We start from the raw sequence: 15,039 nt of genomic DNA, 5'->3' as shown, positions 1-15,039 counted from the left end.
GTTCTAATAGAGGGACTATGATCAGCTGTAATGTTCTGTTCTGTTCTAATAGAGGGGCTATGATCAGCTGTAATGTTCTGTTCTGTTCTAATAGAGGGATTATGATCAGCTGTTCTGTTCTGTTCTAATAGAGGGACTATGATCAGCTGTAATGTTCTGTTCTAATAGAGGGACTATGATCAGCTGTAATGTTCTGTTCTAATAGAGGGACTATGATCAGCTGTAATGTTCTGTTCTAATAGAGGGACTATGATCAGCTGTAATGTTCTGTTCTGTTCTAATAGAGGGACTATGATCAGCTGTATTGTTCTGTTCTAATAGAGGGACTATGATCAGCTGTAATGTTCTGTTCTGTTCTAATAGAGGGACTATGATCAGCTGTTCTGTTCTGTTCTAATAGAGGGACTATGATCAGCTGTAATGTTCTGTTCTAATAGAGGGACTATGATCAGCTGTAATGTTCTGTTCTAATAGAGGGACTATGATCAGCTGTAATGTTCTGTTCTGTTCTAATAGAGGGACTATGATCAGCTGTAATGTTCTGTTCTGTTCTAATAGAGGGACTATGATCAGCTGTTCTGTTCTGTTCTAATAGAGGGACTATGATCAGCTGTAATGTTCTGTTCTGTTCTAATAGAGGGACTATGATCAGCTGTAATGTTCTGTTCTGTTCTAATAGAGGGACTATGATCAGCTGTTCTGTTCTGTTCTAATAGAGGGACTATGATCAGCTGTAATGTTCTGTTCTAATAGAGGGACTATGATCAGCTGTAATGTTCTGTTCTAATAGAGGGACTATGATCAGCTGTAATGTTCTGTTCTAATAGAGGGACTATGATCAGCTGTAATGTTCTGTTCTAATAGAGGGACTATGATCAGCTGTATTGTTCTGTTCTGTTCTAATAGAGGGACTATGATCAGCTGTTCTGTTCTGTTCTAATAGAGGGACTATGATCAGCTGTTCTGTTCTGCTCTAATAGAGGGACTATGATCAGCTGTAATGTTCTGTTCTAATAGAGGGACTATGATCAGCTGTAATGTTCTGTTCTGTTCTAATAGAGGGACTATGATCAGCTGTAATGTTCTGTTCTAATAGAGGGACTATGATCAGCTGTAATGTTCTGTTCTGTTCTAATAGAGGGACTATGATCAGCTGTTCTGTTCTGTTCTAATAGAGGGACTATGATCAGCTGTAATGTTCTGTTCTAATAGAGGGACTATGATCAGCTGTAATGTTCTGTTCTAATAGAGGGACTATGATCAGCTGTAATGTTCTGTTCTAATAGAGGGACTATGATCAGCTGTACTGTTCTGTTCTAATAGAGGGACTATGATCAGCTGTAATGTTCTGTTCTAATAGAGGGACTATGATCAGCTGTAATGTTCTGTTCTAATAGAAGGACTATGATCAGCTGTTCTGTTCTAATAGAGGGACTATGATCAGCTGTAATGTTCTGTTCTAATAGAGGGACTATGATCAGCTGTAATGTTCTGTTCTAATAGAGGGACTAGGATCAGCTGTAATGTTCTGTTCTACTAGAGGGACTATGATCAGCTGTTCTGTTCTGTTCTAATAGAGGGACTATGATCAGCTGTAATGTTCTGTTCTAATAGAGGGACTATGATCAGCTGTAATGTTCTGTTCTGTTCTAATAGAGGGACTATGATCAGCTGTAATGTTCTGTTCTACTAGAGGGACTATGATCAGCTGTAATGTTCTGTTCTGTTCTAATAGAGGGACTATGATCAGCTGTAATGTTCTGTTCTAATAGAGGGACTATGATCAGCTGTAATGTTCTGTTCTGTTCTAATAGAGGGACTATGATCAGCTGTTCTGTTCTAATAGAGGGACTATGATCAGCTGTAATGTTCTGTTCTGTTCTAATAGAGGGACTATGATCAGCTGTTCTGTTCTGTTCTAATAGAGGGACTATGATCAGCTGTAATGTTCTGTTCTAATAGAGGGACTATGATCAGCTGTAATGTTCTGTTCTGTTCTAATAGAGGGACTATGATCAGCTGTTCTGTTCTGTTCTACTAGAGGGACTATGATCAGCTGTAATGTTCTGTTCTAATAGAGGGACTATGATCAGCTGTAATGTTCTGTTCTGTTCTAATAGAGGGACTATGATCAGCTGTATTGTTCTGTTCTGTTCTAATAGAGGGACTATGATCAGCTGTTCTGTTCTGTTCTAATAGAGGGACTATGATCAGCTGTAATGTTCTGTTCTGTTCTAATAGAGGGACTATGATCAGCTGTAATGTTCTGTTCTGTTCTAATAGAGGGACTATGATCAGCTGTTCTGTTCTAATAGAGGGACTATGATCAGCTGTAATGTTCTGTTCTGTTCTAATAGAGGGACTATGATCAGCTGTAATGTTCTGTTCTAATAGAGGGACTATGATCAGCTGTAATGTTCTGTTCTGTTCTAATAGAGGGACTATGATCAGCTGTTCTGTTCTGTTCTAATAGAGGGACTATGATCAGCTGTAATGTTCTGTTCTGTTCTAATAGAGGGACTATGATCAGCTGTTCTGTTCTAATAGAGGGACTATGATCAGCTGTTCTGTTCTAATAGAGGGACTATGATCAGCTGTACTGTTCTGTTCTAATAGAGGGACTATGATCAGCTGTTCTGTTCTGTTCTAATAGAGGGACTATGATCAGCTGTAATGTTCTGTTCTAATAGAGGGACTATGATCAGCTGTAATGTTCTGTTCTAATAGAGGGACTAGGATCAGCTGTAATGTTCTGTTCTGTTCTAATAGAGGGACTATGATCAGCTGTAATGTTCTGTTCTAATAGAGGGACTATGATCAGCTGTAATGTTCTGTTCTGTTCTAATAGAGGGACTATGATCAGCTGTTCTGTTCTGTTCTAATAGAGGGACTATGATCAGCTGTAATGTTCTGTTCTAATAGAGGGACTATGATCAGCTGTAATGTTCTGTTCTAATAGAGGGACTATGATCAGCTGTAATGTTCTGTTCTAATAGAGGGACTATGATCAGCTGTTCTGTTCTAATAGAGGGACTATGATCAGCTGTAATGTTCTGTTCTAATAGAGGGACTATGATCAGCTGTAATGTTCTGTTCTAATAGAGGGACTAGGATCAGCTGTAATGTTCTGTTCTACTAGAGGGACTATGATCAGCTGTTCTGTTCTGTTCTAATAGAGGGACTATGATCAGCTGTAATGTTCTGTTCTAATAGAGGGACTATGATCAGCTGTAATGTTCTGTTCTGTTCTAATAGAGGGACTATGATCAGCTGTAATGTTCTGTTCTACTAGAGGGACTATGATCAGCTGTAATGTTCTGTTCTGTTCTAATAGAGGGACTATGATCAGCTGCAATGTTCTGTTCTAATAGAGGGACTATGATCAGCTGTAATGTTCTGTTCTGTTCTAATAGAGGGACTATGATCAGCTGTTCTGTTCTAATAGAGGGACTATGATCAGCTGTAATGTTCTGTTCTGTTCTAATAGAGGGACTATGATCAGCTGTTCTGTTCTGTTCTAATAGAGGGACTATGATCAGCTGTAATGTTCTGTTCTAATAGAGGGACTATGATCAGCTGTAATGTTCTGTTCTGTTCTAATAGAGGGACTATGATCAGCTGTTCTGTTCTGTTCTACTAGAGGGACTATGATCAGCTGTAATGTTCTGTTCTAATAGAGGGACTATGATCAGCTGTAATGTTCTGTTCTGTTCTAATAGAGGGACTATGATCAGCTGTATTGTTCTGTTCTGTTCTAATAGAGGGACTATGATCAGCTGTTCTGTTCTGTTCTAATAGAGGGACTATGATCAGCTGTAATGTTCTGTTCTGTTCTAATAGAGGGACTATGATCAGCTGTAATGTTCTGTTCTGTTCTAATAGAGGGACTATGATCAGCTGTTCTGTTCTGTTCTAATAGAGGGACTATGATCAGCTGTAATGTTCTGTTCTGTTCTAATAGAGGGACTATGATCAGCTGTAATGTTCTGTTCTAATAGAGGGACTATGATCAGCTGTAATGTTCTGTTCTGTTCTAATAGAGGGACTATGATCAGCTGTTCTGTTCTGTTCTAATAGAGGGACTATGATCAGCTGTAATGTTCTGTTCTGTTCTAATAGAGGGACTATGATCAGCTGTTCTGTTCTAATAGAGGGACTATGATCAGCTGTTCTGTTCTAATAGAGGGACTATGATCAGCTGTACTGTTCTGTTCTAATAGAGGGACTATGATCAGCTGTTCTGTTCTGTTCTAATAGAGGGACTATGATCAGCTGTAATGTTCTGTTCTAATAGAGGGACTATGATCAGCTGTAATGTTCTGTTCTAATAGAGGGACTAGGATCAGCTGTAATGTTCTGTTCTACTAGAGGGACTATGATCAGCTGTTCTGTTCTGTTCTAATAGAGGGACTATGATCAGCTGTAATGTTCTGTTCTAATAGAGGGACTATGATCAGCTGTAATGTTCTGTTCTGTTCTAATAGAGGGACTATGATCAGCTGTAATGTTCTGTTCTACTAGAGGGACTATGATCAGCTGTAATGTTCTGTTCTGTTCTAATAGAGGGACTATGATCAGCTGTAATGTTCTGTTCTAATAGAGGGACTATGATCAGCTGTAATGTTCTGTTCTGTTCTAATAGAGGGACTATGATCAGGTGTTCTGTTCTGTTCTAATAGAGGGACTATGATCAGCTGTAATGTTCTGTTCTGTTCTAATAGAGGGACTATGATCAGCTGTTCTGTTCTAATAGAGGGACTATGATCAGCTGTTCTGTTCTAATAGAGGGACTATGATCAGCTGTACTGTTCTGTTCTAATAGAGGGACTATGATCAGCTGTTCTGTTCTGTTCTAATAGAGGGACTATGATCAGCTGTAATGTTCTGTTCTAATAGAGGGACTATGATCAGCTGTAATGTTCTGTTCTAATAGAGGGACTAGGATCAGCTGTAATGTTCTGTTCTACTAGAGGGACTATGATCAGCTGTTCTGTTCTGTTCTAATAGAGGGACTATGATCAGCTGTAATGTTCTGTTCTAATAGAGGGACTATGATCAGCTGTAATGTTCTGTTCTGTTCTAATAGAGGGACTATGATCAGCTGTAATGTTCTGTTCTACTAGAGGGACTATGATCAGCTGTAATGTTCTGTTCTGTTCTAATAGAGGGACTATGATCAGCTGTAATGTTCTGTTCTAATAGAGGGACTATGATCAGCTGTAATGTTCTGTTCTGTTCTAATAGAGGGACTATGATCAGCTGTTCTGTTCTAATAGAGGGACTATGATCAGCTGTAATGTTCTGTTCTGTTCTAATAGAGGGACTATGATCAGCTGTTCTGTTCTGTTCTAATAGAGGGACTATGATCAGCTGTAATGTTCTGTTCTAATAGAGGGACTATGATCAGCTGTAATGTTCTGTTCTGTTCTAATAGAGGGACTATGATCAGCTGTTCTGTTCTGTTCTACTAGAGGGACTATGATCAGCTGTAATGTTCTGTTCTAATAGAGGGACTATGATCAGCTGTAATGTTCTGTTCTGTTCTAATAGAGGGACTATGATCAGCTGTATTGTTCTGTTCTGTTCTAATAGAGGGACTATGATCAGCTGTTCTGTTCTGTTCTAATAGAGGGACTATGATCAGCTGTAATGTTCTGTTCTGTTCTAATAGAGGGACTATGATCAGCTGTAATGTTCTGTTCTGTTCTAATAGAGGGACTATGATCAGCTGTTCTGTTCTAATAGAGGGACTATGATCAGCTGTAATGTTCTGTTCTGTTCTAATAGAGGGACTATGATCAGCTGTAATGTTCTGTTCTAATAGAGGGACTATGATCAGCTGTAATGTTCTGTTCTGTTCTAATAGAGGGACTATGATCAGCTGTTCTGTTCTGTTCTAATAGAGGGACTATGATCAGCTGTAATGTTCTGTTCTGTTCTAATAGAGGGACTATGATCAGCTGTTCTGTTCTAATAGAGGGACTATGATCAGCTGTTCTGTTCTAATAGAGGGACTATGATCAGCTGTACTGTTCTGTTCTAATAGAGGGACTATGATCAGCTGTAATGTTCTGTTCTAATAGAGGGACTATGATCAGCTGTAATGTTCTGTTCTGTTCTAATAGAGGGACTATGATCAGCTGTTCTGTTCTGTTCTAATAGAGGGACTATGATCAGCTGTAATGTTCTGTTCTGTTCTAATAGAGGGACTATGATCAGCTGTTCTGTTCTAATAGAGGGACTATGATCAGCTGTTCTGTTCTGTTCTAATAGAGGGACTATGATCAGCTGTAATGTTCTGTTCTAATAGAGGGACTATGATCAGCTGTAATGTTCTGTTCTAATAGAGGGACTATGATCAGCTGTTCTGTTCTAATAGAGGGACTATGATCAGCTGTAATGTTCTGTTCTAATAGAGGGACTATGATCAGCTGTAATGTTCTGTTCTGTTCTAATAGAGGGACTATGATCAGCTGTTCTGTTCTGCTCTAATAGAGGGAATATGATCAGCTGTAATGTTCTGTTCTGTTCTAATAGAGGGACTATGATCAGCTGTAATGTTCTGTTCTGTTCTAATAGAGGGACTATGATCAGCTGTTCTGTTCTGTTCTAATAGAGGGACTATGATCAGCTGTAATGTTCTGTTCTAATAGAGGGACTATGATCAGCTTTTCTGTTCTGTTCTGTTCTAATAGAGGGACTATGATCAGCTGTAATGTTCTGTTCTAATAGAGGGACTATGATCAGCTGTACTGTTCTGTTCTAATAGAGGGACTATGATCAGCTGTAATGTTCTGTTCTAATAGAGGGACTATGATCAGCTGTAATGTTCTGTTCTGTTCTAATAGAGGGACTATGATCAGCTGTAATGTTCTGTTCTGTTCTAATAGAGGGACTATGATCAGCTGTTCTGTTCTGTTCTAATAGAGGGACTATGATCAGCTGTAATGTTCTGTTCTGTTCTAATAGAGGGACTATGATCAGCTGTAATGTTCTGTTCTGTTCTAATAGAGGGACTATGATCAGCTGTAATGTTCTGTTCTGTTCTAATAGAGGGACTATGATCAGCTGTTCTGTTCTGTTCTACTAGAGGGACTATGATCAGCTGTAATGTTCTGTTCTGTTCTAATAGAGGGACTATGATCAGCTGTTCTGTTCTGTTCTAATAGAGGGACTATGATCAGCTGTATTGTTCTGTTCTAATAGAGGGACTATGATCAGCTGTAATGTTCTGTTCTGTTCTAATAGAGGGACTATGATCAGCTGTTCTGTTCTGTTCTAATAGAGGGACTATGATCAGCTGTAATGTTCTGTTCTGTTCTAATAGAGGGACTATGATCAGCTGTAATGTTCTGTTCTGTTCTAATAGAGGGACTATGATCAGCTGTTCTGTTCTGTTCTACTAGAGGGACTATGATCAGCTGTAATGTTCTGTTCTGTTCTAATAGAGGGACTATGATCAGCTGTTCTGTTCTGTTCTAATAGAGGGACTATGATCAGCTGTATTGTTCTGTTCTAATAGAGGGACTATGATCAGCTGTAATGTTCTGTTCTGTTCTAATAGAGGGACTATGATCAGCTGTTCTGTTCTGTTCTAATAGAGGGACTATGATCAGCTGTAATGTTCTGTTCTGTTCTAATAGAGGGACTATGATCAGCTGTAATGTTCTGTTCTGTTCTAATAGAGGGACTATGATCAGCTGTTCTGTTCTAATAGAGGGACTATGATCAGCTGTAATGTTCTGTTCTGTTCTAATAGAGGGACTATGATCAGCTGTTCTGTTCTAATAGAGGGACTATGATCAGCTGTAATGTTCTGTTCTAATAGAGGGACTATGATCAGCTGTAATGTTCTGTTCTGTTCTAATAGAGGGACTATGATCAGCTGTTCTGCTCTAATAGAGGGACGTGAGGGACGTACGTGATGATCTTGAGTTTGGTCCGAGGTGACTGTCCACAGCTGGCTAGTCTCTCCTGTATGTGCAGGGCTGCCAGACGCAGGGCCGTGTTGCAACGCATCTCCACTGCAAAACGCTCCTGTAGCACGTCATTTATACCCTACACACACACACACACACACACACACACACACACACACACACACACACACACACACACACACACACACACACACACAGTGATGTTACACACACGAACACACACACAGACACACTCACACACACACATGGTGATGTTACACACACGAACACACACACACATACACACACACACACCAACACACGGTGATGTTACACACACGAACACACACACAGACACACTCACACACACACATGGTGATGTTACACACACACCCACAAACACACAAACACACACGGTGATGTTACACACACGAACACACACACAGAAACACACACGAACACAAACACACACACACGAACACACGAACACACACAGACATATTTTCACATCCATGTTATGCTACCTCCCCTCCACACACACACACCTACCTGCAGGTAGAGGTATTGGAAGGCAGTGGGGTCGTCTTGTAACAGGTGCTCAGGTTCTCTGGGTATAAAACACACTCTGAACAGACATCTGTAGTCATGGACTTCCTTCTGATGAACCACCTGGAGATGGACAGTAGGGGAGGGTGGCGGGGGGGGGGGGGGGGGGTACAGGGGTGTGTGAGTGTGAAGGATGCATCCTGTCCTCTTTAGGTAGTAACAGTAGTTTAGTGATGCTATGTGTGTGTGTGTGTGTGTGTGTGTGTGTGTGTGTGTGTGTGTGTGTGTGTGTGTGTGTGTGTGTGTGTGTGTGTGTACCTGTTGTATCCTCTCCTCTTCATGTAGTAACAGCAGTTTACTGATGCTATACTTTGTGTGTGTGTGTGTGTGTTCGTGTGTGTGTGTGTGTGTGTGTGTGTGTGTGTGTGTGTGTGTGTGTGTGTGTGTGTGTGTGTGTGTGTGTGTGTGTGTGTGTGTGTGTGTGTGTGTGTGTGTGTGTGCGTGCGTGCGTGTGTGTGTGTGTGTATGTGTGTGTGTGTGTGTGTACCTGTTGTATCCTCTCCTCTTCATGTAGTAACAGCAGTTTACTGATGCTGTACTTCTGTTCCAGAACCAAAGAGAAGTGTTCAATACGAGACAGAGACAGTTTCTCCTTCAGGGTCATTACTATGTCCTGGGAAACAGACAGAACAGGAGACAGGGTCATTATTATGTCCTGGGAAACAGACAGAACAGGAGACAGGGTCATCACTATGTCCTGGGAAACAGACAGAACAGGAGACAGGGTCATTACTATGTCCTGGGAAACAGACAGAACAGGAGACAGGGTCATCACTATGTCCTGGGAAACAGACAGAACAGGAGACAGGGTCATCACTATGTCCTGGGAAACAGACAGAACAGGAGACAGGGTCATTACTATGTCCTGGGAAACAGACAGAACAGGAGACAGGGTCATCACTATGTCCTGGGAGGAAACAGACAGAACAGGAGACAGGGGCATCACTATGTCCTGGGAAACAGACAGAACAGGGTCATCACTATGTCCTGGGAGGAAACAGAGGGAACAGGAGACAAGACACTGATTTGTTAGGCCAGTTAAACTATATGGTTGAGGCCAAATGGGATTTCAGTTAAACGCTGAATGGACTAAATTGAAAGGTCCGTAGAATAGGATGTAACAGTATACAGTCAGTCAGTCAGTCTATTGTCTGAGACAGTATGTACACAGTCAGTCAGTCTATTGTCTGAGACAGTATGTATACAGTCAGTCAGTCTATTGTCTGAGACAGTATGTACACAGTCAGTCAGTCAGTCTATTGTCTGAGACAGTATGTACACAGTCAGTCTATTGTCTGAGACAGTATGTACACAGCCAGTCTATTGTCTGAAACAGTATGTACACAGTAAGTCTATTGTCTGAGACAGTATGTACACAGTCAGTCAGTCTATTGTCTGAGACAGTATGTACACAGTCAGTCAGTCTATTGTCTGAGACAGTATGTACACAGTCAGTCAGTCTATTGTCTGAGACAGTATGTACACAGTCAGTCAGTCAGTCTATTGTCTGAGACAGTATGTACACAGTCAGTCAGTCAGGCTATTGTCTGAGACAGTATGTACACAGTCAGTCTATTGTCTGAGACAGTATGTACACAGTAAGTCTATTGTCTGAGACAGTATGTACACAGTCAGTCAGTCTATTGTCTGAGACAGTATGTACACAGTCAGTCAGTCAGTCTATTGTCTGAGACAGTATGTAAACAGTCAGTCAGTCTATTGTCTGAGACAGTATGTACACAGTCAGTCAGTCTATTGTCTGAGACAGTATGTACACAGTCAGTCAGTCAGTCTATTGTCTGAGACAGTATGTACACAGTCAGTAAGTCTATTGTCTGAGACAGTATGTACACAGTCAGTCAGTCTATTTTCTGAGACAGTATGTACACAGTCAGTCAGTCTATTGTCTGAGACAGTATGTACACAGTAAGTCAGTCTATTGTCTGAGACAGTATTTACACAGTCAGTAAGTCTATTGTCTGAGACAGTATGTACACAGTCAGTAAGTCTATTGTCTGAGACAGTATGTATACAGTCAGTCAGTCAGTCTATTGTCTGAGACAGTATGTACACAGTTAGTCAGTCTATTGTCTGAGACAGTATGTACACAGTCAGTCAGTCTATTGTCTGAGACAGTATGTACACAGTCAGTCAGTAAGTCTATTGTCTGTGACAGTATGTACACAGTCAGTCAGTAAGTCTATTGTCTGAGACAGTATGTACACAGTCAGCCAGTCTATTGTCTGAGACAGTATGTACACAGTCAGTCAGTCTATTGTCTGAGACAGTATGTACACAGTCAGTCAGTCTATTGTCTGAGACAGTATGTACACAGTCAGTCAGTAAGTCTATTGTCTGAGACAGTATGTACACAGTCAGTCAGTCTATTGTCTGAGACAGTATGTACACAGTCAGTCAGTCTATTGTCTGAGACAGTATGTACACAGTCAGTCAGTAAGTCTATTGTCTGAGACAGTATGTACACAGTCAGTCAGTAAGTCTATTGTCTGAGACAGTATGTACACAGTCAGTCTATTGTCTGAGACAGTATGTACACAGTCAGTCAGTCTATTGTCTGAGACAGTATGTATACAGTCAGTCAGTCTATTGTCTGAGACAGTATGTACACAGTCAGTCAGTCAGTCTATTGTCTGAGACAGTATGTACACAGTCAGTCTATTGTCTGAGACAGTATGTACACAGCCAGTCTATTGTCTGAAACAGTATGTACACAGTCAGTCTATTGTCTGAGACAGTATGTACACAGTAAGTCTATTGTCTGAGACAGTATGTACACAGTCAGTCAGTCTATTGTCTGAGACAGTATGTACACAGTCAGTCAGTCAGTCTATTGTCTGAGACAGTATGTAAACAGTCAGTCAGTCTATTGTCTGAGACAGTATGTACACAGTCAGTCAGTCTATTGTCTGAGACAGTATGTACACAGTCAGTCAGTCAGTCTATTGTCTGAGACAGTATGTACACAGTCAGTAAGTCTATTGTCTGAGACAGTATGTACACAGTCAGTCAGTCTATTTTCTGAGACAGTATGTACACAGTCAGTCAGTCTATTGTCTGAGACAGTATGTACACAGTAAGTCAGTCTATTGTCTGAGACAGTATTTACACAGTCAGTAAGTCTATTGTCTGAGACAGTATGTACACAGTCAGTAAGTCTATTGTCTGAGACAGTATGTATACAGTCAGTCAGTCAGTCTATTGTCTGAGACAGTATGTACACAGTTAGTCAGTCTATTGTCTGAGACAGTATGTACACAGTCAGTCAGTCTATTGTCTGAGACAGTATGTACACAGTCAGTCAGTAAGTCTATTGTCTGTGACAGTATGTACACAGTCAGTCAGTAAGTCTATTGTCTGAGACAGTATGTACACAGTCAGCCAGTCTATTGTCTGAGACAGTATGTACACAGTCAGTCAGTCTATTGTCTGAGACAGTATGTACACAGTCAGTCAGTCAGTCTATTGTCTGAGACAGTATGTACACAGTCAGTCAGTAAGTCTATTGTCTGAGACAGTATGTACACAGTCAGTCAGTCTATTGTCTGAGACAGTATGTACACAGTCAGTCAGTCTATTGTCTGAGACAGTATGTACACAGTCAGTCAGTAAGTCTATTGTCTGAGACAGTATGTACACAGTCAGTCAGTAAGTCTATTGTCTGAGACAGTATGTACACAGTCAGTCAGTCTATTGTCTGAGACAGTATGTACACAGTCAGTCAGTAAGTCTATTGTCTGAGACAGTATGTACACAGTCAGTCAGTCAGTCTATTGTCTGAGACAGTATGTACACAGTCAGTCAGTAAGTCTATTGTCTGAGACAGTATGTACACAGTCAGTCAGTCTATTGTCTGAGACAGTATGTACACAGTCAGTCAGTAAGTCTATTGTCTGAGACAGTATGTACACAGTCAGTCAGTCAGTATATTGTCTGAGACAGTATGTACACAGTCAGTCAGTCAGTCTATTGTCTGAGACAGTATGTACACAGTCAGTCTATTGTCTGAGACAGTATGTACACAGTCAGTCAGTCAGTCTATTGTCTGAGACAGTATGTACACAGTCAGTCAGTAAGTCTATTGTCTGAGACAGTATGTACACAGTCAGTCAGTCTATTGTCTGAGACAGTATGTACACAGTCAGTCAGTCTATTGTCTGAGACAGTATGTACACAGTCAGTCAGTAAGTCTAATGTCTGAGACAGTATGTACACAGTCAGTCAGTAAGTCTAATGTCTGAGACAGTATGTACACAGTCAGTCAGTCAGTCAGTCTATTGTCTGAGACAGTATGTACACAGTCAGTCAGTCAGTCTATTGTCTGAGACAGTATGTACACAGTCAGTCAGTCAGTCTATTGTCTGAGACAGTATGTACACAGTCAGTCAGTCAGTCTATTGTCTGAGACAGTATGTACACAGTCAGTCTATTGTCTGAGACAGTATGTACACAGTCAGTCAGTAAGTCTATTGTCTGAGACAGTATGTACACAGTCAGTCAGTCTATTGTCTGAGACAGTATGTACACAGTCAGTCAGTCTATTGGCTGAGACAGTATGTACACAGTCAGTCAGTAAGTCTATTGTCTGAGACAGTATGTACACAGTAAGTCTATTGTCTGAGACAGTATGTACACAGTCAGTCAGTCTATTGTCTGAGACAGTATGTACACAGTCAGTCAGTAAGTCTATTGTCTGAGACAGTATGTACACAGTCAGTCAGTCTATTGTCTGAGACAGTATGTACACAGTCAGTCAGTCAGTCTATTGTCTGAGACAGTATGTACACAGTCAGTCAGTCAGTCTATTGTCTGAGACAGTATGTACACAGTCAGTCAGTCAGTCTATTGTCTGAGACAGTATGTACACAGTCAGTCAGTCAGTCTATTGTCTGAGACAGTATGTACACAGTCAGTCAGTCAGTCTATTGTCTGAGACAGTATGTACACAGTCAGTCAGTCAGTCTATTGTCTGAGACAGTATGTACACAGTCAGTCAGTCAGTCTATTGTCTGAGACAGTATGTACACAGTCAGTCTATTGTCTGAGACAGTATGTACACAGTCAGTCAGTCAGTCTATTGTCTGAGACAGTATGTACACAGTCAGTCAGTCTATTGTCTGAGACAGTATGTACACAGTCAGTCAGTCTATTGTCTGAGACAGTATGTACACAGTCAGTCAGTCAGTCTATTGTCTGAGACAGTATGTACACAGTCAGTCAGTCAGTCTATTGTCTGAGACAGTATGTACACAGTCAGTCAGTAAGTCTATTGTCTGAGACAGTATGTACACAGTCAGTCAGTCAGTCTATTGTCTGAGACAGTATGTACACAGTCAGTCAGTCAGTCTATTGTCTGAGACAGTATGTACACAGTCAGTCTATTGTCTGAGACAGTATGTACACAGTCAGTCAGTCAGTCTATTGTCTGAGACAGTATGTACACAGTCAGTCAGTAAGTCTATTGTCTGAGACAGTATGTACACAGTCAGTCAGTCTATTGTCTGAGACAGTATGTACACAGTCAGTCAGTCTATTGTCTGAGACAGTATGTACACAGTCAGTCAGTAAGTCTAATGTCTGAGACAGTATGTACACAGTCAGTCAGTAAGTCTAATGTCTGAGACAGTATGTACACAGTCAGTCAGTCAGTCTATTGTCTGAGACAGTATGTACACAGTCAGTCAGTCAGTCTATTGTCTGAGACAGTATGTACACAGTCAGTCAGTCAGTCTATTGTCTGAGACAGTATGTACACAGTCAGTCTATTGTCTGAGACAGTATGTACACAGTCAGTCAGTAAGTCTATTGTCTGAGACAGTATGTACACAGTCAGTCAGTCTATTGTCTGAGACAGTATGTACACAGTCAGTCAGTCTATTGGCTGAGACAGTATGTACACAGTCAGTCAGTAAGTCTATTGTCTGAGACAGTATGTACACAGTAAGTCTATTGTCTGAGACAGTATGTACACAGTCAGTCAGTCTATTGTCTGAGACAGTATGTACACAGTCAGTCAGTAAGTCTATTGTCTGAGACAGTATGTACACAGTCAGTCAGTCTATTGTCTGAGACAGTATGTACACAGTCAGTCAGTCAGTCTATTGTCTGAGACAGTATGTACACAGTCAGTCAGTCTATTGTCTGAGACAGTATGTACACAGTCAGTCAGTCTATTGTCTGAGACAGTATGTACACAGTCAGTCAGTCAGTCTATTGTCTGAGACAGTATGTACACAGTCAGTCAGTCAGTCTATTGTCTGAGACAGTATGTACACAGTCAGTCAGTCAGTCTATTGTCTGAGACAGTATGTACACAGTCAGTCTATTGTCTGAGACAGTATGTACACAGTCAGTCAGTAAGTCTATTGTCTGAGACAGTATGTACACAGTCAGTCAGTCTATTGTCTGAGACAGTATGTACACAGTCAGTCAGTCTATTGTCTGAGACAGTATGTACACAGTCAGTCAGTAAGTCTATTGTCTGAGACAGTATGTA

The 15,039-nt window shown here is 40.8% G+C and overlaps 1 protein-coding gene across 1 annotated transcript in view; it reads right to left on the bottom strand.

The window, feature by feature from the left end:
• Window positions 1-15,039, bottom strand: part of LOC116373854 (FERM and PDZ domain-containing protein 1-like) — a 70,242-nt gene that overhangs the window by 21,193 nt on the left and 34,010 nt on the right. Inside the window, exons 8-10 of the mRNA XM_031822145.1 lie at window positions 9,013-9,138; window positions 8,469-8,588; window positions 7,922-8,058 (exon numbers count right to left, since the gene is read on the bottom strand). Coding sequence (XP_031678005.1) covers window positions 7,922-8,058; window positions 8,469-8,588; window positions 9,013-9,138 — 383 coding nt within the window. The remainder of the gene's footprint in view (window positions 1-7,921; window positions 8,059-8,468; window positions 8,589-9,012; window positions 9,139-15,039) is intronic.

This window comes from Oncorhynchus kisutch, unplaced genomic scaffold (assembly GCF_002021735.2).
Source record: "Oncorhynchus kisutch isolate 150728-3 unplaced genomic scaffold, Okis_V2 scaffold4074, whole genome shotgun sequence".
Classification (NCBI taxonomy): Eukaryota; Metazoa; Chordata; class Actinopteri; order Salmoniformes; family Salmonidae; genus Oncorhynchus; species Oncorhynchus kisutch.
The sequence above is the reverse complement of the archived record's forward strand: the minus strand, read 5'-3'. Positions and strand labels throughout refer to the sequence as shown.